This window comes from Nycticebus coucang, chromosome 5 (assembly GCF_027406575.1).
Source record: "Nycticebus coucang isolate mNycCou1 chromosome 5, mNycCou1.pri, whole genome shotgun sequence".
NCBI lineage: Eukaryota > Metazoa > Chordata > Mammalia > Primates > Lorisidae > Nycticebus > Nycticebus coucang.
Window position 1 is genome coordinate 125157717 of NC_069784.1, and position 23534 is coordinate 125181250.

The following is a 23534-nucleotide window of genomic DNA, read 5'->3' on the forward strand; positions in this document are numbered from 1 at the left end:
TTTACCAATTTGTACAAATTTAGAAACATAATCCATAAAAGATAAGTTTATTTACTAAACAGGTAAATAACCATACATATCTTTTGACTTTAAAGTTCAGTTCATCTAGGTTAGAGATGACCCAAAATTGAATAGAGGAATTTTGTATCCCAACTGTGAATTTAAAAGATAATACTAATATTCTAATATGTGCCTAACTCCTTCCTTATGTTCCCTCCTGCAGTGTTAACACATAATGAGTTTAATGTTAAGCAACCTAGTCAACATGGTCATTGATTAAGTGCCACGTTGTTGGTTTTGAAATTATGTCTCACTGAGTATTGAGTTAGGACTGGAAAGGGAGCTACTAGCAAAGTTAATGATAGGATCATTACCACTATTAGGTGAATTGAAGGGGAAATTAAGGAGGGGATTGTATATGAATATCAAGTCTTATTAATTATTTTCAATGATACTGTTAATAATGGTGAAATTTTTCTAATTTTAAGTATAGATTGTGTGTAAAACTGTGTTAAGCACAGTTGTGGTATACAGAGGAATAAATCTTGTTTTCAATGAGCTTACAGACAAGTAATACCAAAGGAAAATTTCTTAGTAGAGATACACGTGACATACTTCAGAGTGCTAGAAAAAATCAACTGTGTGGAGAAGGTAACATTTCTACTGAGCCTTAAGAACAGGTAGAATTCTTTCAAGAGAATGGCAGAGTATTTCTGAGCTGGAAATGAAAGTATGTAATATGTTCTAGGAATTGTGGGCAGTCCAGTGTGCTTAGAGAATAGTAGGGTAAAGAGTGATATGGTGAGAGGTGGAGCTATGTCATAAGTGTTTTTTAATGTCAGGTGAAGGAGTTCTAATATAATTCAGTAGGAATGGGAATTCATTAAGATTTTTTAGCACTGGTGCATATAAGTCAGTACATCTTTTGAACTGACTGCAGTAGAATGAGGGCTGAATTAATGAAGTTAGAGATTTCAGTGGTTCTCCACCTATGGGTCGCAACCCCTTTTTAACAATGAAAATAGATTGTGGCATTAGGAAGGTTGAGAACCACTGGTTAGGCAGTTAGCACAGGACCTGGCCCATAGAAAATGCAGAAGCAAAGTGATTATGCTATAGGTTCAGAGAAAATAGTGCAATACCTTTGTGTATCATAACTTTTCATAAGGTATTATGTTTATTCAGAGACTCTTCAATTTAATAGTAATGATAAACCTACTTCTTTTTCCATCACCCCTTTGTCTCTTTCTTTTAATCAATTAAATGATCTCATTGGTGTATGAATATTACTTAATCATTTTAGGCCTTGAATTATTCTTTACCTTGAGTTAGCCTTTGTGTAGAAAAAAGTGACCTGACTTTTTTTATTTTAAGCATGGGTTATAAATTAGGAGATTAAGTTTAGAGATGGTTAGTCATAGATCTAAACATATAAACCCATAAGTAACATTTAAATTACAGTATGACTATAAATCACATCTTTCAGTCATCCTGATAATTGATCCTTGCTGCAGCTGTTAACCTGTACATTGTTAACAGTTGCAGCATAGACACAAAGGTTTTGAGTTATTTGAAAGTGCCTGTTGGCTCGGCGCCTGTAGCACACTGGTTACAGCGCCAGCCACATACAACCGAGGGTGGCAGGTTCGAGCCCTGCCCGGGCTAGCTAAACAACGACAACTGCAACAAAAAATAGCCAGGTGTCGTGGTAGGCGCCTGTAGTCCCAGCTACTTGAGAGGCTGAGGCAAGAGAATCATGTAAGCCCAAGAGTTTGAGGTTGCTGTGAGCTGTGATACTATGGCACTCTACCCTAAGGGCGACATAGTGAGTCTCTGTCTCAACAACAACAACAGAAAAAGTGCCTGTGATTGGCTAAGTACAGGTTCCTTCAAACAACTCAATTCTACTCTTAACTTTTCTATCCACATGTCAGAATACAAGTAATGTTAAGGGGAAATACATAGGGAACAATTTTATAGGAAAATAATTTATTCTGCTATAATCACTCCATTGTTTATGCTTGATTATGCAAGTAATACGTGAACATGCATATAAAAATTGATATATAGCAGAGATGACTTTCTTGGACCACCTCCCATCCATGTGTCCCTCTATCCAGCCTCCTCTCCAAAATACAGTAGAACCTGTGTAAGTTGACCACTCAGAGTATTGTAACCAACTGGTCAACGTGAGGAAACAGACCTACTGTACTGATACATACATGTGGTGCATGTCCAGTCTGTGAAAATTAGGTCAGTTTAAGGAGGTGGTCTATGTAGAGAGATGGTCAACTACATAGGTTCTGCTGTAATGCCTGTATATAATTGTAGAACTTTTCATATATATTCATATAAAAATATCTGTTTTAAGTATATCTTTTTTGCATGTCTTTTTTTTTTAACACAAAGGGCATCATATCATACATAGATTTTTTTTATCTTGATTTTTTTCAATCAGTAGTGTCTTATAGTTCTTTCCATATAATTATTTGGTTATCTTATTCCCCTAAAAAATAAACAAAAAGCTATATGGTGTTCCTTTGTATAACTATGCAATAATATATAATACTTACTCCTCCTTTGTGGACAGTGAAGTTGTTTTTAGTAGTACACACTGGATGACCATCCTGTATGTTCTTTAAACAAGGGCTTTTCTCTAGATGTTTTAGTTTATATAGATAGGTGGAGGGAGGGAGGTATGGCTGGATAGATAGAACTCTGTTATATGTAACAAATGACCATTTACAGTGTCTAACCCATGAACTTAATTATCACACTCCCAAAGCTGTAACACACACACACACAAGCAGCTGGTCAGCCATGACATTAAAAAGAAAGTAATTATGTGAGATGAAGAGGAACAAACTTGAGGACACAAGGATAGGTAAGGGCATCTTACCTACATGGATGCCCATGAAACTACATGGGCATCAGTCAGTGAAACGTCTTATAAGTTTCTCTGAATATATTAAGATGTCATTTAAAATTAATATTTAACCAAATTATCATTTTTTATATATTGAGTCAATTGGTTTGTTATGAATGTTTATTGTTGGTATAAGTTAAAAATTGGTTTTTTTCAAGTGCTTTCATTTTCTTTTATCCTCTTCGTTTTCTTTTACCCATAAATAGGACTTATTATCATATTTAGTTCTTGTTTTCTCTTACAGATGATATTTATGCACAGGATTGACTTTCCAAAAATTACAGTGAAAAGGGGCACTGAAAAATAACTTTGTTGTCATCTTAAAGCCATAATATATTGGAAAATGATGAGATATGAATTAGAAAATATACACAAGGTAGTCAATTGTATGTTTTGATAAAGTAGAACCATTCTGTCTCAGATTTATTGTACTTTTTTGATCCTTAGAAAATGGTAATACCTACCACAAAACCACAATACATAAATTGCCAAGTGTGGCTGACTTGCACATTCCTTTTAAAAGAATTTATAACTAGTAAGCCTTTTAACCATAAGAAATGGTCAGCATTCATGGCCTTGAGGCAATGCATTAAATGGAAAAAAAAAATGGGAAATTTTCTCTTTTAAGAGGATGTAGTGTGGATTATTATGTTACTGTAGTTGTTAATACTTATTGTTTTTCTTTAGGAAGGAAATTATTATAGGCTTATAAAATAGAGAAATCTGGTTTTTAGTAACATAATCATTTGCTCCCTTCAAGCTTTTAAATCACACCACATCTGAACATTGTAGCTAACTTAAAATAAGCAGCATTTGGGTGACAGATCTGGTATATTTGTTATATTACTTTTGCAAATAACTGATTATCTTTGTGAATAGATTCTATATTATAACTGTTTTATGATAAAATTTATGCAAAAGATTGACTATATCTTTTATCTAAATGAAGGTATTATTTGAACTTTAGGTTTTTTAATCACAGTAGCTCTAATTCTTGCATTTTATCTTAGAAAAATAACTTGGTATGATGTATTTTGTCTTGAAAGTTTGCTTTGCCTTGATAGAATTGTAACATCATGCTCCAAGAAATAGAATTCCGATAATTTGCTATAAAAATAATAGTGAAATTCTTTAGGTTAAATTAATGGCATTTGTAAATTCTTTTAGTCAAATGTTAAGTTCACTAAACCTACCTAACTGGCGTATGATGTGGCACTTGCATGTTGCATCGGTAATGTAAAAGATACTTAAAATAGTGTATGTACTTAGACAAGCATTGTGACTCATACTTGAGATTTAATTTTTTTTTATTTATTTTTATTAAACTATAGCTGTGTACATTAGTATGATCGTGGGGCACCATACACTTGGTTCATAGATCGTTGGACACATTTTCATCACATTAGTTAACATAGCTTTTGTAGCATTTTCTTAGTTATTTGGCTAAGACCTTTACATTCCACGTTTACTAGGATTCATATATACCCTTGTAAGATGCACCACAGGTGTAATCCCATTAATCCCTCTCCTTCCCCCTCCCTCCCTCCTCCCTCCCGGCCCTTTCCCCTTAATTTTGAAATCTTCATTGAGGTCAAAAGGTTTCAAAACTTGCTTTAACTTAAATTTTATTCTTACTGTTCTGACTACATATCAATGCTTCTTTCTGCCATGAAAATATTACTTAAGAATACCTCACTGCAGTCTGATAGAGTCAGCCAATCCATGGAAAAGACAAGAATTGTAATTATATTAGAAAATATTAGCATCATACCGACAGCTAGATAGATTGAAACAGTCGTAAAAGTAGAATTGTGAAGTAAAAAAAATAGTTCTAATTTTGATGAATTGGCAATTTGGCATCTATAGAGATTATATTATCAGTCCATGTAAGTGCTTGTTTCTTTTTGCACTCACCAAGTGGTGTTTAATTAAGGATTATTTTTTAATCAAAAGTTTTCATGATCCCTTCATCCTTATACAAATACTTTTTTTGTTTTGCTTCCGATTGTAATTTTTCCCCCTGTGAAAATTATTTACATAGTATTTTTTGCTCTTTTTGCTAAAAATTATGTGAACATTTACTTGTACTTTCTGAGGTTTTTGTAAGTTTTAATATCTGCAAGAAAGCCAAGTATTGATAAATTACAATTTGCAAAGCTGCTCTCCAAAAATTAGACATTTTAGTTCTTTCTAGGTTTTTGCTATTTGAAAACTGTTTTAAATTTATGTTGAATTATTTCCTTAGGATAAATACCTAAGACAGAAAGATACCAGTGTTTTGATTACCTTTTTATATGGCAGTATTTCCTCATATGTTTCCTACCTCAAGATATTTATGGATAAATGGGATCATGCCCAGTTAAATTTAGGAACTACAGTAGAACCTCTGTAAGTTGACCACCCAAGGGACTGTAAAAAATTGGTGAGTAAATGGAGGTGGTCAGCATAAGGAACTAGACCTTCTGTGCTGCTACATACGTGTAATTTACTTTCTATGAAAATTCAGGTCAACTTAAGGAAGTGGTCAATGTAGAGAGGTGGTCAAGTATGGAGGTTCTATTGTATTTTATCTGCTACTGCTACCCAAGATTCACAGTGCATATTAAAATCCTAGTAAAGAAAACTCCTTTAAGTAACAGTATTTTCAGACATACTGCCACAAAAAAAAAACCTATTTTTCCATGTAACAATAACTGCCCTTGAAATACACAGTAAGAAATGATAAATGACCAAGTGACTGAGTTTTCAAATAGATTTCTTTTTTTTTTTTTTTGGGCTGGGGCTGGGTTTGAACCCACCACCTCTGGCATATGGGGCTGGTACCCTACCCCTTTGAGCCATAGGCGCCACCCTTCAAATAGATTTCTTAAAATTGAAATTACTGAGTTTGTTCTTGTACTTGCTAATTTGATCATGATATTTCCTAGTGTCCTGGAAAATTCCAAATACTTATCCTTCTCACTAGAGAATAGTTCTACCTTACCAAATAGAAATATAGGAGACTGCCATCCAGTAGGTATTTATAGAAAATTTAGTATGGTCCTATTAAAAGTAGGATATCACAATGCCACTGTGACTAAAATTGAGGATTGACTGGAATCAAGACTTAACTTCATTTTATACACACAGGTATGGATTGTTGAAATGAGCAGCAGTTAAATGAGGCTGCAGAAATAAGGGGATGTCTTAGCCCATTCAGGCTGCTGTAACAAAATAACATAAACCAGGTAGCTTGTAAAGAATAGAAATTCATTTTTTATAGTTCTGGGAACTCGGAAGTCCAAGATTAAGGTGCCAGCAGATGTGATGTCTACTGACGGCCTCCTTCCTGGTTCATAGATGGCATATTTTAGCTATGTCCTCACATGTTGGACAGGGCAAGTGAGCTCCCTCTATCCTCTTTTGTAAGGACACTGATTCCATTTATGAAGATTCCATAATCATACCTGATCATCTCCCAAAGGCCCCACCTCCTAATGCCATCACTTTGGGAGTTGGATTTAAACTTACAAATCTGGAACATACGTACATTTAGATCATAGCAGGTAGGAATGGATCTAAAGCAAAATACTCTCCATACCTCATCTGATGAAATAATAAGTTACATCAGTAAGAAAATCTTGACAGAGAGGGACTTTGCCTAACAATTGCAATCAGTGTAATCTGGCTTATTGTACCCTTAATGAATCCCCAACAATAAAAGAAAATCTTGACAGCAGATGTTGAGTAGGACATTCACTGTTGTAGCGTGAAGCTTAGGAGTTTTTGTTTTGTTTTGGTCTGAAATGAATTCAGTATTAAAACAATATATATAGTTGATTTGTTACAAATAGGCTTTTTTTTTCACAGCACTTTTTTACAGCAGTTTATGAAAATATACTTGCCATTTCAAAAGACCATATATTAATCATTTTTTTCAGTGTTATACAGATATCCTGGCCATACAAATTATTTCATTCATTGTTATTTATGACATTTGTAGAAGCATAGTGGCTGAAAACTAAAATAACGTCCTTATATTTTTACTTTTTAAAGTAGAATGTTTTCAACATAAAAAATGCCGTAACTTTTTTAAAAATCTGTCTTCTATTTAAGTCATTTCTAAATTTTTTTATCATAAATGATGTTATGATATCTTTTCCTGTATGTCTTTATATGATTATCTGCTTTCTTAAGTAAATTCTTGGAAGTGGAATTGCTGAGTTGAAGGGTCTGTAAATTAAAATAGATGAGCAGTTATGTTTTTCCTTTAGGAATATGTATATACAGGTTGAGCACCCCTTGTCTGGAAAGCTTGGAACCAAAAATGTTTGAGACTTCAGATTTTTTTCAGATTTTGGAATATGTAGTATTAGCATATACATGATAGGCACATACCTTCTGAATACAGAATTCATTTATGTGTCATATATTTCTTATACACATAGCATTAAAGGTAATTTTATATGCTATTTTAAATAATTTTGTGTGTGAAATAAGGTTTTTATTAACTACTTCTGTGGAATTTTCCACTTGTGGCATCATGTCAGCACTCAAGAAGTTTCCAGTTTGGGGACATTTTGGATTCCGATTAGGGGTGCTCAACCTGTATTATTCTGTCAGTCTAATGGCTATTCCTCTTAAGTTATGGCTCTTCTCTCTGTTTTTAAAGATAGACTCTTTATCCTTGGTATTCTGCAGTTTCTCTTCAGTGCATCTAGACACAGATTTGTTTTTATTTTTCCTCTTCAAAACTGGGGAGGTAGGGGGAAGGTAGATGGGTGGGTGGTTGATAAATAGGTGAAGAGAGTTCCATTCTTAAATATTCCTATGTAGTTAACTCATAAATGTCCAAATTTTCATCAGACCTAAAAATCCAGTTGCTTTTTTTGTTTTTTAATCTGGAAACTGTCATTTCTTCTTGTGCAAAACAGTTGGCTTTGTATATTCTTACAGTCCTTGACACATCCACTGGATAAACCATGCTGAATATGAAGCGTGGCCTGCCGTGTGAACCATTAACATGTGCTTAGTGCTCTTTACAGTCGTAGTAATTATCAAGAAGTCAAAAACCAATTGTTTACATGCCTTTTAAGGAAGGAAAGAATATAGCACATTTTATAAACCTTTCCAGTGTTTTTACTGTTACATTCTGTGCTGTGTATACTCTGCTACTGTTTCGAATCCTTAAGGAATTAGTCCTCTTAGATCATTTTAGCTGGCAGAGGTTTAAATGCCAAAATTTTGCACCTAATGCTGAAAACATTTTATAAACTGATTTTTTTTTCTCTTAGGAGAGTGGTTATTTTGCATCTAACCATAGAAAATATGTCTCAATTTGTTATGAGAAATAATTTTCCAGAATAAATTTATAATGTATTTATTGATTTTCATTTTGAAATTTTGTAAATACCAGTTTGTTTCTTCCAGTAATGTATTTGAGTTGTTCTTACAAATTATTTACTGCTCCACAAAGGCAGTTGAAATAGTTATCTTGCCTTCATTCTTAAAGTTTACTTTTGTTAAATATAGTATAGGGGTTGACAGTTTGTTTTTTTTTAATTTCCCTTCTGCACTTAAATTATGTAATTTCACTGTCTTCTGACCTCCATTGTTTCTAATAAGAAGTCAGCAGTTCACTGATTATTGTCATTGTTGATACATAATGTGCCATTTCTTTTTTTTTTTTTTTTTTGGCCAGGGCTGGGTGTGAACCCGCCACCTTCGGCATATGGGACCGGCGCCCTACTCCTTGAGCCACAGGCGCCGCCCAATGTGCCATTTCTTTGGCTGTTTGCAAGATTTTCTTTTTCTTTAGTTTCCAGCAGTTTGGCTATGTTGTGCCTATGTGTGGTTGTCTTTGGTTTTCCTATGTGGGGTTTGCTCATCTTCTTAAATCTATAAATGTTGATCTTTTACTAACTTGGAAAAATTTTTAGCCACTATTTCTTCAAATATTTTTTCCTGCCTCATTGTTTCTTCCTTTTCTTCTGGATCTACAATTACAGATATGTTACTGCTCTTGCTACTTTGCCACAGGCTAGATAATTTCTGTTACTTTGTCTTCAAGTTCACTGACTTTCTGCTGTCATTTCCACTCTGCAGTTAAGTTCATCCAGTGCATTTGTTTATTTCAAATATATTTCCTTTTGTATTTTTTTTTATAGTTTCTATTTCTTTGCTTAGAGGTCCAAGCATATTTGCTCTGAAATCTTTGAGCATAGTTAAAATAACTGCTTTAAAATACTATGTGCCAGTTCTGACAGTTGGATCATCTTGGGCTTAGTCTCCATTGGTTGCCTTTTCTCTTGGGTATGGGTCAGTTTTTTCTGTGTCTTATATGTAGTAATGTTTTATTGTATTCAGGACATTGTGAATGATATGTAGAGACTCTGGATTCTGTTGTGTTCCTCCAGTGAATATTGATGTTGGTTTCTTTGTTCTAGTGGGCAGATAACTAAACTCAAAGTACAAACTGAATTCTCAGTTCAGTTTTATTTTAACCTTAGTTTTGGCTGCTTGGAATCTGTCTCACATATGTGTAGTTTGGAGATGAGAGATAGATACAGAGTTTGTGGCTTCCTTTTTGTGGTTCTTTCCTTCCCATGATTTACGCAATAAGTTTTCAGCTGTTGTGGTCATACAAAAGTGTGTCCTTTGGTTCATCAAGCCTATACAAATGCAGATTTTCTGTCTGGGTTTTAGCTACCTGAACTAACTGGGGCCTGCTCCCTGGGTGAAAGCCATTAAAAAATAGAAAGTCAGGGGCGGCGCCTGTGGCTCAGTCGGTAAGGCGCCGGCCCCATATACCAAGGGTGGCGGGTTCAAACCCGGCCCTGGCTGAACTGCAACAAAAAATAGCTGGGCATTGTGGCAGGCGCCTATAGTCCCAGCTACTCCGGAGGCTGAGGCAAGAGAATCGCTTAAGCCTGGGAGTTGGAGGTTGCTGTGAGCTGTGTGAGGCCACGGCACTCTACCGAGGGCCATAAAGTGAGACTCTGTCTCTACAAAAAAAAAAAAAAAAAATAGAAAGTCACCCTTTTTGTTTCCTTCTTCCCAGTGCTGACTTTTTTGTACCCCCTCTCATTTGTTTCTGCCTTCAGGTAGTTTTTGGTGCTTTTCTAGTGTTTGTAGTTGTTATTCGTGAAAGAGTTGATGGTCCAGTAGGAGCTACTCAGCCATTACTGGAAGTAGAATCCATGAAATAAAACTGGACATTTTTAAGAGTGTCTCGTTTATGTACTTAGTCTTACTAGAAAACCAAGCAAGTGTGGTAAGAGATTTAGTATATGTTGTAATAATGGAATGAGTTAAAATTTGTTTTTGTGATTCATCTCCTTTAAATAATAAAGGTATTATTCAGCTAGACTATTCACTTGTTGCTCCTTCAAATTTTCTATAAATTTATTTCTGAATCTAGATCATTTGATATATGTTTTGAAACCTTATAGTAGGTGGCACCCGTAGCTCAGTGGGTAGGGCACATACACCAAGGCTGGCAGGTTCGAACCCGGCCCAGACCTGCTAAAACAACAATGGAAAAAAAAATAGCCGTGTGTTGTGGTGGGCACCTGTAGTCCCAGCTACTTGGAGGCTGAGGCAAGAAAATTGCTTAAGCCCAAGAGTTTGAGGTTGCTGTGATCTGTGATGCACTCTACCCAGGGTGACAGCTTGAGACTCTTTGTCTCGAAAAAAAGAAAGAAAAAAGAAACCGTATAGTAAAATTTTGATTTTATCCAACAAATGTCACATTTTCTATGAATCAGGAATCATCTAGATTCTCATCATTCCTGATCATAGGATAGAGCCGTGGACTTCCAAGTTCATGATCTTGTGGAGCTAACGTTTTTGGAATAGCTAGATAATGAATAAATATGTCATTTACTTATGTGTGGCAGGTGTGGCATTATCTTAGATTGGTCAGGGAAGCTGTCTCTGACGAAACGGCAGTTGATGGAAGATGTTCATGAAGTAGGAGAAGGAGTCAGGCATGTATCTGAGGGAAAACTGTTCCAAGCAAAAGGAGCAGTAAGTCCAGTAAGCTTAAGGGAAGAACAGAGTGGCTTCTTTGAGAAAATACTAGCAGCCCACTTGTAATTGAGAGAAGAAGTAGAGTGAGGGGAGATGAAATTACAGGAGCGGCAGATAGCCAGTAGCCTTGCCATGTTGTATTTTGAGCAAAGGAGAGTTAGGACTGATTTACTTTTCATGAAGATCACTCTGTTCAAAAGACTGGAGGTGTGATGGGAAGTCAGGTATCGGAGCAAAGAATGAAGGCAGGAGAAAACCAGTTAGGAGACTTTTACAGTTGCAGTCTAGGTGAGTTAGATGGTGACTTGGCCAAGTTGGACAAGACACTTAGGTATAAACAACCCTTTCCAGAAGTTTTAGCTCAAAATGGGGGAGGAGCCGAGAAATGGGCTGATAACTGGAGAGCAGTCAAGAAAGGTTTTTCTCAAGATGACTTCCGTAGCATTTTGTCCCCTCTTAAATTATTTTAAAATATCATTTACTCACTGGGCATGGTGATTCACGCCTGTAATCTTAGCACTCTGGGAGGCGGAAATGGCTGCATTGCCTGAACCCAGTAATTAGAGACCAGTCTGAGCAAAGTGTGATACTTCCTCCCCACACTAAAAATAAAAAAACTAGCCATAGTGGTGTGGTGGTAGGCTTCTATAGTCCCAGCTACTCTGGAGGCTGAGGCAAGAGGATCTCTCGAGCCCATGAGTGAGGTTGCTAAGAGCTATGATGCCACAGCACTCTGCCCGGGGCAACAGAGTGAGACTATTGTCTAAAATGTGTCTGTGTTTAACATGCTTTTGGGAAATCTATAGTATAAATAACTGAGTCTCTTGGCTGAAACTTCAGCTGTGAAATGTAAATAGCAGAAGAGTTAAGTAAAATTCAATCAAATTATGGTAAAATGATAAAAGGCTTACTATGCCTGATATCTAAGTGAGGATTTATTTTATTGAGGAGTCATAGCTAAATTACTCAAAACTATTTTAATAACTATTATGTTGAAGACTTTACAAAGTGCTAGATATACAATTATAAAAGGCACCTAATCCCTCAATTTATGTTAATGAGGTTAAAAGATAAATACTACAAACAAGAAATCAGTTTTAAAGATAATTGTCTTTTTGTTAAATTTGTCCTAAAATGAAGTATATTTTAATTATTAATCACATGGCATGATTTAAAATATTTTCATACTTTGTGTAGGTTTAATGTACTTATATCCTATTTATATCCCAAATTGATTTTCGGATTAAACATGGCTTATATTAGGAACATTAAGAATAAAAATAAAGTTAAGTAATTTTCAACTTTGGCCATACATTAAAATCACCTGGGGAAACTAAAAGTCCACATGCTTAGGCCACTGACTCCCCAGCCAGTTAAATCAGAACATCTAGTATGGGGGCCCAAATATTAATGTTTGTACTGATTTCATAGACACATAGGAAATAAAATCCTACAAAGCTCCTGAAAATGAATTGATTGTGTATTTAAGGATTAAGTATGTCTTAATCAAATGAAGCAAAATATCAAATGAATTGGATTTTAGATCATTAAGTTGTAGACAAAGCATGCAAAGTTATTTGTTATTTTTTCAGTATCCAAACTTTAAATTTTTTAAGTAAAGCAAGTAAAACTACTCACCTCAGGCCATCCTCTACTCATTAAGGGAAAAAAAGTCAGTAAGGTTATTTATTCTTCCTATTTAAAGGAATGAGGGAAGACTGCCTTGACAGTAATTTCTTACTTGAATGTCTTTTGGCTCAGCCATTATAAAGTATATAAATACATAGGAATTAGACAATAGAAAAGTTACCAGAAGTTATACTGAAAAGACAATATAACTATGTGGAAAGCATTTTAGGTCTAAATAATATTTAGTTTTATAGTTTATATTACATGTGAAGTGCCAAAGCACACACCCTTCTGTACTAAAATTTTAAATCCACATCAATATTCTATAATCAGTTCTCATTAAAATTTTTTTTCTTTCTTTCACAGAAAATGCTTGGACAGAAGAGATGAGTACTATTTCCACTAAGGCCTAGAATTGCCTACTGTACAAGTAGTCCTGATCAGGCAATATACGAATGGCCCAAGGAAGCCACCAAATTGATTTTCAGGTTTTACATGACCTGCGACAAAAATTCCCTGAAGTACCTGAAGTTGTTGTGTCCAGGTGCATGTTACAGGTCAGTGTTCAATGATTTCTGAATTTGTTAATACAAACCTGGTTATTTTTTAAACATTGGAAGAAAATTATTTAAAGTTACCTTCTTGTTGGCATTAGTGTGCTGCGATAAAAGAGATGAGCTTTGGTGTCATGTGGCCTTTAGCAAGATGGAGCTGTCTATGCCCTGTCTGTAATGTGAGTAATAACTGCCTTAGAGAGTCGATGTGAGATCTCAAATATGAGGTCTGAGTGTAAAGCACTGATACGTGGTTCCAAATACTTACTAGATAAGAGCTTTCATCACTTTTCTCCCCTCCTATTTTGCTAGGAGAACTAATTCCAGAATTCCTATGAAAGTGAGAAAAATCATTAAATTAAGGAATCAGGAAATTTGGGCTCTAATCCTTGGCACACCCCAAGCATGTTTGGCAAGTAACATGCCCCCTTTGTACTTTGGTTTTCTTACCTGTAAAATAAAAGAGTTTGACTAGATAATGCGTAAGGTAGCAATTCTAAAGGAAAAAGTCTGTTTTTATGTTATATATTTTAAATTTTAATTTTCTAGTTAATATTACTAGCCCTCTAATTTTTATGTTATTCTTACTATACCCAATTTTAGAAGTTCATCATTCTAAATATTTAGTGATAGTTGAGCCTTCACATTTTATTAAACTGGAAATCTTTCTATCAAAAAGTATTTGGTGCTCAGACATGTTTACTCTTTACTAATGATTTTTAAAGTTTGAAATTATGTGAAATTACTATCAAATCTGTATTTCATATCAAGTGACTATGTGTTGTTCACACCCTTATTACCTTTAATCTCACCTTTTAATTAGGATACTGCCTTTCACCTAAACGAGTTTCATCTCTCCAGTCTATCCTCTTCTGCCAAAGTACAAATTTCATATATTTATATACATAAAACTTTTTTTTTTTCTTTTGAGACAAAAAAAAGTATTCTTATTGCACTGGCTAGAGTGCAGTGATGTTATCATAGCTCACTATTACCTCAACCAGTCCACCTGCTTTGGCCTGCCAAGTAGTTAGGACTGCAGGCACTTACCATCACACCTGGCTAATTTTTTAATTTTTCTATTTTTTGTTTTTCTTTTCTTCCCCCCCCCCTTTTTTTTTTTACAGAGACAAGGTCTGGCTCTTGGCTCAGGCTGGTGTCAAGTGATCCTCCTGCCTCCACCTCCCAAAGTGGTGGGATTACAGGTGTGAGGCACCACTCCTGCCAAAACCTCTTGTTTATTCCCCATACCCTCCAGAATGAGGCTCATAATGTCTTGCCTAGGATATACAAGGTCTGTAATCTGGAATCCTGGTTTCTTCTGCAGCCTGATGTGTCTTTGAGTCCTTCCTCTTCAAACCTTCTGCTGTAGTCATCCTGAGCTACATGGAGTTCTCCGAACTTGCCTATTTGCATAGTATTATGGTTAAGAGCTCATGTTAAACATACCTGAATTCAAGTTTGACAGTTAGTAGTAGTAACCTAATTAACCTCTCTGACCCTTGTTTTCTAAACTTTATTTCCTTAGTTGTACAATGAAAATTTTAAAAATTCACAGAGTGCAAATAAAGCAACTAATAAGATGCCTGATTCATAATGAGTATTCAATAGATATTAGTAGCCAATACTAATAGGAGTAATAATAATAGAAGACTCATAACAAATATTTGCTGAATAATTCAGTAGTTTACATTTGTCAGTATACAATGAGAAAGGAAAAAATGTAATAAGAACGTAGTCAGAAGTTAAAGGAAGTATGGGGAAGGAGCAGAGATAGTAGGAAAAGATAGTCCTCCCCCTCAAACTCAAGTACTTCTTCCTAACTTTTCATATAAAACAGAATTTTGTGGTAAAATAAAACTATGCTGAGAATGTTTAGTGAGTTACTTAAAACTAGTAGGAAAATACTATACTTTGAAAATTTACGCTTTTGGTGGCACCTGTGGCTCAAAGAAGGAGGGTGCTGGCCCCCTATGCCAGAGGTGGTGGGTTCAAACCCAGCCTCGGCCAGAAACTGTAAAAAAATATATATATATATGGTTTGATAAAATCTCTAGACTACATATTGAAAAGAACAGGACACTTCCCTGTAGCACAGCTGTAGAGGTTTTGAAATTCCCCAACTCTAAAATTTAAAGAGTCTTTTTTTTTTTTTTCTTTTGCAGTTTTTGGCCGGGGCTGGGTTTGAACCTGCCACCTCCAGCATATGGGGCCGGCGCCCTACTCCTTTGAGCCACAGGCGCTGTCCAAAAGAGTCTTTTTTACCTAACATATTTTCAAAAGAATAAAGAGCTCTAGTCTCCATGCCTGTAGCACAGTGGTTACGGCACCAGCCACATACAACAAGGGTGGTGGGTTCGAACCCAGCCCCAGCCAGCTAAAAGACAACAGCAGTGATAACTGCAATAAAAAATAGCTGGCTAGGGCGGCGCCTGTGGCTCAGTGAGTAGGGCGCCGGCCCCATGTGCCGAGGGTGGCGGGTTCAAGCCCAGCCCCGGCCAAACTGCAACAAAAAATAGCCGGGCATTGTGACGGGCGCCTGTAGTCCCAGCTGCTTGGGAGGCTGAGGCAAGAGAATCGCGTAAGCCCAAGAGTTAGAGGTTGCTGTGAGCTGTGTGACGCCACGGCACTCTACCCGAGGGCAGTATAGTGAGACTCTTTCTCTACAAAAAAAAAAAAAAATAGCTGGCTACTTGGGAGGCTGAGGCAAGAGAATTACTTAAGCCTAAGAATTGGAGGTTGCTGTGGGCTGTGATGCCACGGCACTCTACCGAGGGCAACATAATAAGACCCTATCTAAAAAGAAAAAGAAAAAAATAAAGAGCTCTACTGTTACAGTATGAGCATCAGAATATGTTAAGAAAACAGGTTGCAGTGCAGGGTACATAGGTGGAGCTGGGTGAATAAATATATAACACATATGTATGCTTGCCTCTGCTTGCATAAAGAAACGGTGGATGAGTGAAAAACAAAATTAGTATAGGATGGTTACCCATAGTAGGCAAATGGGAACAGGCCTGATGGGAACAGAGTTAGGATTGAGACTTCTTAGTATGTATCCTTTTGATTGTTTTGATCTATGTAAATGAATTGCCTGTGTAAAAATAAAATAATTAAGCATGTTTTCATCTTTACCCAAAAATAGAAAATAGGTGATACTGAATATCACCTTCACTGTGTTAATTTGATTTTGTGGAAAATCTCCTCTCCACTCAGTATGCTTCCCTGATGACTCAAATTACCCCTGAAACACAACATACTTTTTAAAAGTGAGTTGATAATCATTATAGGCATTCAAATAATATACCTTTTTAGCTGATGAGAAATGTGACAAAAAAGGAATGGGTAAGGCATTTCTGGAGATATAAGTAGGGTCCAAGTTGCATCAAATTTGGAGAGAAATTTTTAAACTGTAAAGGCAAATTAAGCTACTTCTAAATGACAGCCTCTCTTTTGAAAACTGCTCCCCCTTTCTCAATTGGGTAGGCTTCTGTTCTTTCTCTTGGGAAACCTCACTGTGGTGTATTGGTTCAGGACTTTTTAAGAAATTGAAAGTTAAGGATCATGGCATGCTGCCACTCTGTACCTGTTAATTCTTAAACAACTTTATTCTTAGAAGGAGAACATAAGTATCTATCCTTTGCTCTTTTCTTGACTTTAATTGCACAGATCCTTCTTTTTGGAATTACGTTGTTTACTGGTGCTGTGGATTTTTCTAAAATAGCTATATTGTCAGCAACTGTAGTTTGTATCTTTAAAATGTGTTTTTTTATTTGGTAATTAAAACTTAATTGTGAAAATACTGCAGTTTGCACTTTGATTTTTTATCTGAATTTTTCACTATTTTAAAATTTTCTTCTTATGATAATTGAATCTATAGATTTAAAATTGCTATTCCTTTTCTCAGTAATGCATTGAGTATTATTCTTTCAGTGTATGTAAGGCTTAATTATTTAAGTGTCATCTCTTTAGTTGAAGTAGATGACCTTCACCCGTAGCTCTTATCCATTTTTCTATTATAACACCTACCATCCTGCATTATATTATTCACATTAATCTTCGCAGCTAGACTTTGAGATTCTTAAGATCAGCAGTTGTATTCCTTTCCACCTGCCTAATTGGATGCTCAGTAAATGTTGGCTGAAAGAGTAAATGAACCAGAGTCTCAGGTAGTTATAAGGTATACTTCGATACTATCTGTGATTTCTCTGTAGGAGTTTGAGGGAAAAGTTAAAGAGGAACTGGAAATAAGATTCATACTTTTTTGTAGTTTTAAAGAGAATGCAGATTTGTGGCTATATACAAAACAATGATTCTCAGCCTTTTAAAAACTCATATCCCACCCCTTTTGATAACACTTAAAGTGAATCCTCTACAGTTTCCCATGAAAAGCAACTAGACTTTCTTTGAGAAATGTCTGATTCCAGGTCTGGAGTACAAAATGTACAAGATAAGCTTGGACATCTTGCCATATCAAAAAGCAAAGGAAGCTATGAAAAACTATTGGATTCATTTCATATGTGCCCGGAAGCCAACTTGAAGCTGTTCTCTCTAGCCTAAATAGTCTATAGTCTAGACCACAAGATTGAAACACATTAAAATATTAAAGATACAGAAGTTTATAATGGTACTAAATCACAGTTACCTTTAGAGGTTGCTAAGGTATTGACTTACTCTACAAAACTGATTTCTGCACCCCCCTTTCTCAATTAGGTGGGTGCCTCTTTTGTGCAAAAAGTAACCAAATAAAGTAGTTGAAGAGTAACAATTGCAATCAGTGTAACCTGGCTTATTGTATCCTCAGTGAATCCCCAACAATAAAAAAATAATAATAAAAATAAATAAAAAGTAGTTGAAGAGAGTAGGTCTATGAGGAAGAATTGTTGTTACAAAACAAAGATGGAATCTTACAACTGGGATATCCCCAATATTTCTAAACAGTGATCATGAATAGCTGCTAAAAATCATTTGGTTCAAGCTGACAGCATCTGATTCCCAGTCTACTTTAAAGTCACAAAAAAGACAGGCATACATCATTGTGTCTCCTTGTATGTTGTGATAATAGACTCTATGAAGAGTACCAAAAGTCATACATGAACTTGATCACACCTTTAAATATAACTACTAGCTTATAATGAAATACAGGGAATATTGACACCACAAGGTGCAATCCAGAATGTGGAAAATTCTATTGGACAAGTATAAGGTTTTCTTATTAAAAAGACAGTTAAAAATTTTTTTAAAAGAGAGGCGAGTTGGGGTGGCGCCTGTGGCTCAAAGGGGTAGGGCGCCGACCCCATATGCAGGAGGTGGCGAGTTCAAACTCAGCCCTGGCCAAAAAAAAAAACTGCAAAAAAAGAAAAAGAGAGGCGAGTTAATTAGGAGAAACAAAGAGGCATATCAACCAAGTGAAATATGTGGACCTTATTTAGATCCTGATTCAAACAAACTGTAAAAAGACATTTGTGAGGTGACATTAAGAATTAATTATTTTAAAACATGATAGTAGCATTGGAGTTATGATTTTTTAAGTCCCTATTTTAAAGATATAGATTATAATATTTACAGCTAAAAAGAAGATGATGTCAGAGACTTTATATATAATTTGGAAGGGAGAGTAGCTGAGACATTGGATGAAAGAAGATTGATCATGTTGTTACAGATGGATCATAAGTATGTGAGAGTTAATCATATTTCCTCTCTAATATATGTTTAAAATTTTCTAAAATAAAAAGTCTAATAAAAAGTACATTCCATTTTGTGCTGTTGAAATCTTATAAAGCCCCTGTAAATTCTTTTATGTTTTGTAGTAAGAAAGTGATGTCTGTCATGGCAGCTACCGGGGAAACTGAGGCAAAGAGGATTGTTTGAGCCCAGAAGTTCGAGGCTACAGTGAGCTATGATTGTGCCACTGTACTCTAGCCTGGGGGTTCAAAAGAGCACATAAATTATAGCATAGCAGGACTAGAATACTGCTGTTTAATATGAACAAAGTAAATAATCAGATTATAAAAGATTAAAGGGGTTTTTTAAGCTTTGTAAATGTGAGTATCAAGTTATCACAAAAAGTTGTGGAATTGGATTTGGTAGGAAATATACATTTTAATTTAAGAATGATAGAAGGGAGAAAGTGAGAGGAAGACTTGATTTCTTAGCTTTGGTGGAAAAGGGAGAAGAATTGACTTGGAATGACAATAAAAGTAGCTTGAAGCAAAAAGCACCAATTAGGTTTAGCAAAAGGTAAGTCTAACTATAATAAGGAGTAATCAGTAAATAAAGATTATAATCAGTTTTTCAATTTTATTTGAAAAACTTGTATATATCAATTTAGAGTAGTAAGTAGGATTAAAAGTAGCCTGGGCAACATAGCAAGATCCTGTCTCTAAAAAGTGTTTAAAAATGTTAGCGAGGCATAGTAGTGTGCCTGGAGTCCCAGCTACAGGTTGGAAGGTTCACATGAGCCCAGGAGTTTCTGGCTGCAGTGAGCTGTGATTGTACCACTACACTCCAGCCTGGGTGACACAGCCAAGACCTTCCCTCTTAAAAACAAAACAAAACATGGGCGGCGCCTGTGGCTCAGTGAGTAGGGTGCCGGCCCCATATGCCGAGTGTGGCGGGTTCAAACCCAGCCCAGCCAAACTGCAACAACAACAACAAAAAAAAAATAGCCGGGCATTGTGGCAGGCGCCTGTAGTCCCAGCTGCTCGGGAGGCTGAGGCAAGAGAATCACGTAAGGCCAAGAGTTAGAGGTTGCTGTGAGCTGTGTGACGCCACGGCACTCTACCCGAGGGTGGTACAGTGAGACTCTGTCTCCTCGAAAAAAAAAAAAAAATGTAATTTGTCTCCCAAATTGAGCTGTGAGCTCTTTTAGGGAAACAGGTTTTATATGTCATTGAGTCTTCCACAACTACCTCTGTATGTGAACTAGTCTGTTACATTCCCTTATGTTGACCACCTCTGTATGTCAACTAGTCTTACAGTCCCTCACGTGGCCAGTTTACAAGAGGTTCTGTATAGATAGGTTTTTTGCACGAAGTAAGAGGAAGCACATGAGGAATTGAGGTGAGGAGGTGAGTATAGTATGAATTTTAGAACATTTTAAATTTGAATACTACAAATGTACCTTTTAAAATGATTATTTATTCAAAAGAATTTGTGTAGTACTTGATATGCAAGCATTGATAGGATATTTTTCCATTTAACTTTTTTTTTTTTTTTTGAGACAGTCTCAAGCTGTCAACCTGGGTAGAATGCTGCTATGGCATCATAGCTCACAGCAGCCTCCAACTCTTGGGCTCAAGTGATCTTCTTGCCTCAGTTTTTCTATTTTTAGTGGAGACAGGGTCTTGCTTTTTGCTCAGGCTGGTCTCAAACTCATGAATTCAAAGCAATCCACCTGCCTCAGCTTCCCAGAGTGCTGGGATTACAGGCGTGAGCTGCCACGCCCAGCTTTATTTAACTTTTTAAACAATGTTTATTTCTACAGTAGTGTACACTTAAGTTGAATGATTATATTTTATTCAACATTAAAACTGCATTTTTAATTAGGTTGTAATTTTACTTTATTTGCTTCATTAAAACGAATCCATTTTACTCCTTTTATCCATTTTCACTACTAAAATAGAATGATTTGATTGATTCACTTTTAGCTATTGGCTAGTCAGAGAGCTTTTCCATTATGCTAGTAGTGAGGATTTTCAATCAGCTGTTTGCATAAAAATAGATCTCTAGTGAAAAGGTTAAAATACGTCTAAGCATATTAACCAATCACTTGTTAATCATGTAATATTTCTGTAGTGATGAAAATATAAGCATTAACTTCTGGTTGTTAACATCAAGCTATTTTTTATCTTGTTTTGTAGAATAATAATAACCTGGATGCCTGCTGTGCTGTTCTCTCTCAGGAGAGTACAAGGTATCTTTATGGAGAAGGAGACTTGAATTTTTCAGATGATTCTGGAATATCTGTTCTACGCAATCACATGACTTCTCTCAACTTGGACTTGCAGTCACAGAATGTTTACCACCATGGAAGAGAAGGAAATAGAATGAATGGAAGCAGGACTCTAACGCACAGCATTAGTGATGGACAACTTCAAGGTGGTCAGTCCAATAATGAACTATTTCAGCAGGAGCCACAGACAGCACCAGCTCAAGTTCCTCAAGGCTTTAATGTTTTTGGAATGTCCACTAGTTCTGGTGCTTCAAATTCAACACCACATCTTGGATTTCACTTAGGCAGCAAAGGAACATCTAACCTTTCTCAGCAAACTCCCAGATTTAATCCTATTATGGTAACTTTAGCCCCAAATATCCAGACTGGTCGTAATACTCCTACATCTTTGCACATACATGGTGTACCTCCACCTGTTCTAAACAGTCCACAGGGAAATTCCATCTATATAAGGCCTTACATTACAACTCCTAGTGGTACAGCTCGACAGACGCAGCAGCATTCTGGCTGGGTATCTCAGTTTAATCCCATGAACCCTCAGCAAGTCTATCAACCTTCACAGCCTGCTCCCTGGACTACTTATCCTGCCTCTAATCCTCTGTCACATACCTCAACCCAACAGGCAAATCAGCAAGGCCACCAGACCTCTCACGTCTACATGCCCATCAGTTCACCTACTACTCCACAGCCACCAACAGTTCATTCATCTGGTAGCTCACAGTCTTCTGCCCATAGCCAATATAACATTCAGAATATTTCAACAGGACCTCGAAAAAACCAGATTGAAATCAAACTTGAACCCCCGCAAAGAAACAATTCTTCAAAATTGCGTTCTTCTGGACCTCGAACCTCCAGCAGTTCCTCTTCAGTCAACAGCCAGACCTTAAATAGAAACCAACCCACTGTTTACATAGCTGCCAGTCCCCCAAATACAGATGAGCTAATGTCCCGTAGTCAACCTAAGGTGTATATTTCAGCTAATGCCACCACAGGAGATGAACAGGTCATGCGGAATCAGCCCACACTCTTCATATCCACAAACTCTGGAGCATCTGCTGCCTCCAGGAATATGTCTGGCCAAGTGAGCATGGGTCCTGCCTTTATTCATCACCACCCTCCCAAAAGTCGAGCAATAGGCAATAACTCTGCAACGTCTCCTCGAGTGGTAGTCACTCAACCCAATACAAAATACACTTTCAAAATTACAGTTTCTCCCAATAAACCCCCTGCGGTTTCACCAGGTGTGGTGTCCCCTACCTTTGAACTTACAAATCTTCTAAACCATCCCGATCACTATGTAGAAACAGAGAATATTCAGCACCTCACAGACCCTTCTTTGGCACATGTGGATAGAATAAATGAAGCACGGAAATTGAGTATGGGATCTGATGACGCTGCCTACACACAAGGTAATACTACAGGTATTAGTGTTAATGCTAAAGGTTGGTCTCTTTTCCATGCTGGACTTTTAATGTACATTTTATTTCATAGCAGAAATGGGCATCAACATTATTATTTCCTTTTACATGTTGCCCCCCAAATAATAATATCTTAACATTTGAGGGAATTTATATAAATTTGAATTATATCATTATAAAACCTAAAGTTAAAATGTTTGCGTTATTAACTCTTCAGAATAGTCAACTGGTTGGTTTGTTAAGATTTGTAACACTTTTTTTTTTTTGTAACACTTTTTTTTCAGTTGCTCTTGTGTCTGTGGTAATACTTGACTTTCCCTTTATAATTTCCGCAAGTAAAAATTCATGAAACAATTAGTTGACTCTTAACAAATATCTTTGATTAGATATTTGGAGAATAAAAAATTCTCTTTTTAATTTTTCTAATATGATGTTTTTATCTTATTTTATATCAAACTCTAAAATGCTACATGAGTCTTAGAATATTTTATCTCTAAGAAAAATTTGAATTTTATTCCTGAAGCTTCTTTCTTTCAACTTGAACTTCCCTTAAGTATTGGTTAATACAACAGTTCTTTTTTTTTTTTTGGAATTGTGAATAGGAACATTAATTTTAAATATATTTTGATTGGTTATCTTTTTCTAGTTGATGCTGGCATAATACTAAATTGTCTGTATTCAAGTAGAGACAATTTCTGTCATATGTTTTATCTGACCCTTCAAGTTATTTAATTTTCAGTAGAAAACATTAAATTTATTTAGATAAGAAGGTGGTTAAGTGTTTGTTTTCTTGAATGTTGAAAGGTTATAGGTTAACTGAGTCTTGAGTAAAGTCTTATCTTAGCTATCTGCAGTGAATTGTTTCATGTCCAGCTGTAGGTTGGAAAATACTGTATAACATCACCTTCATACAGCACACAGTCCCTGCTGTCACTAGTACCACTTTTCCTTTTTACAATTTTTTAATACAGTGACTTTACTGTGTAGTTTCTTACTGATTGTTTGCGCTTATTTTTATGTTTTAAACAGTTATCCACTAGGAA

General features: G+C 36.0%; 1 protein-coding gene across 3 annotated transcripts in view; it reads left to right on the top strand.

Annotated features, from left to right (window-relative positions):
• The window catches only part of TAB2 (TGF-beta activated kinase 1 (MAP3K7) binding protein 2), a 74966-nt gene that overhangs the window by 22592 nt on the left and 28840 nt on the right, over positions 1 to 23534 (top strand). For 2 of the 3 annotated variants that reach the window (XM_053591307.1, XM_053591308.1), the window contains 2 exons: positions 12932 to 13122; positions 20982 to 22482. In XM_053591307.1, the coding sequence (XP_053447282.1) occupies positions 13021 to 13122; positions 20982 to 22482 (1603 nt within the window). In that variant the 5' untranslated portion in view covers positions 12932 to 13020. The remainder of the gene's footprint in view (positions 1 to 12931; positions 13123 to 20981; positions 22483 to 23534) is intronic. The other variant, XM_053591309.1, reaches the window with a different exon arrangement.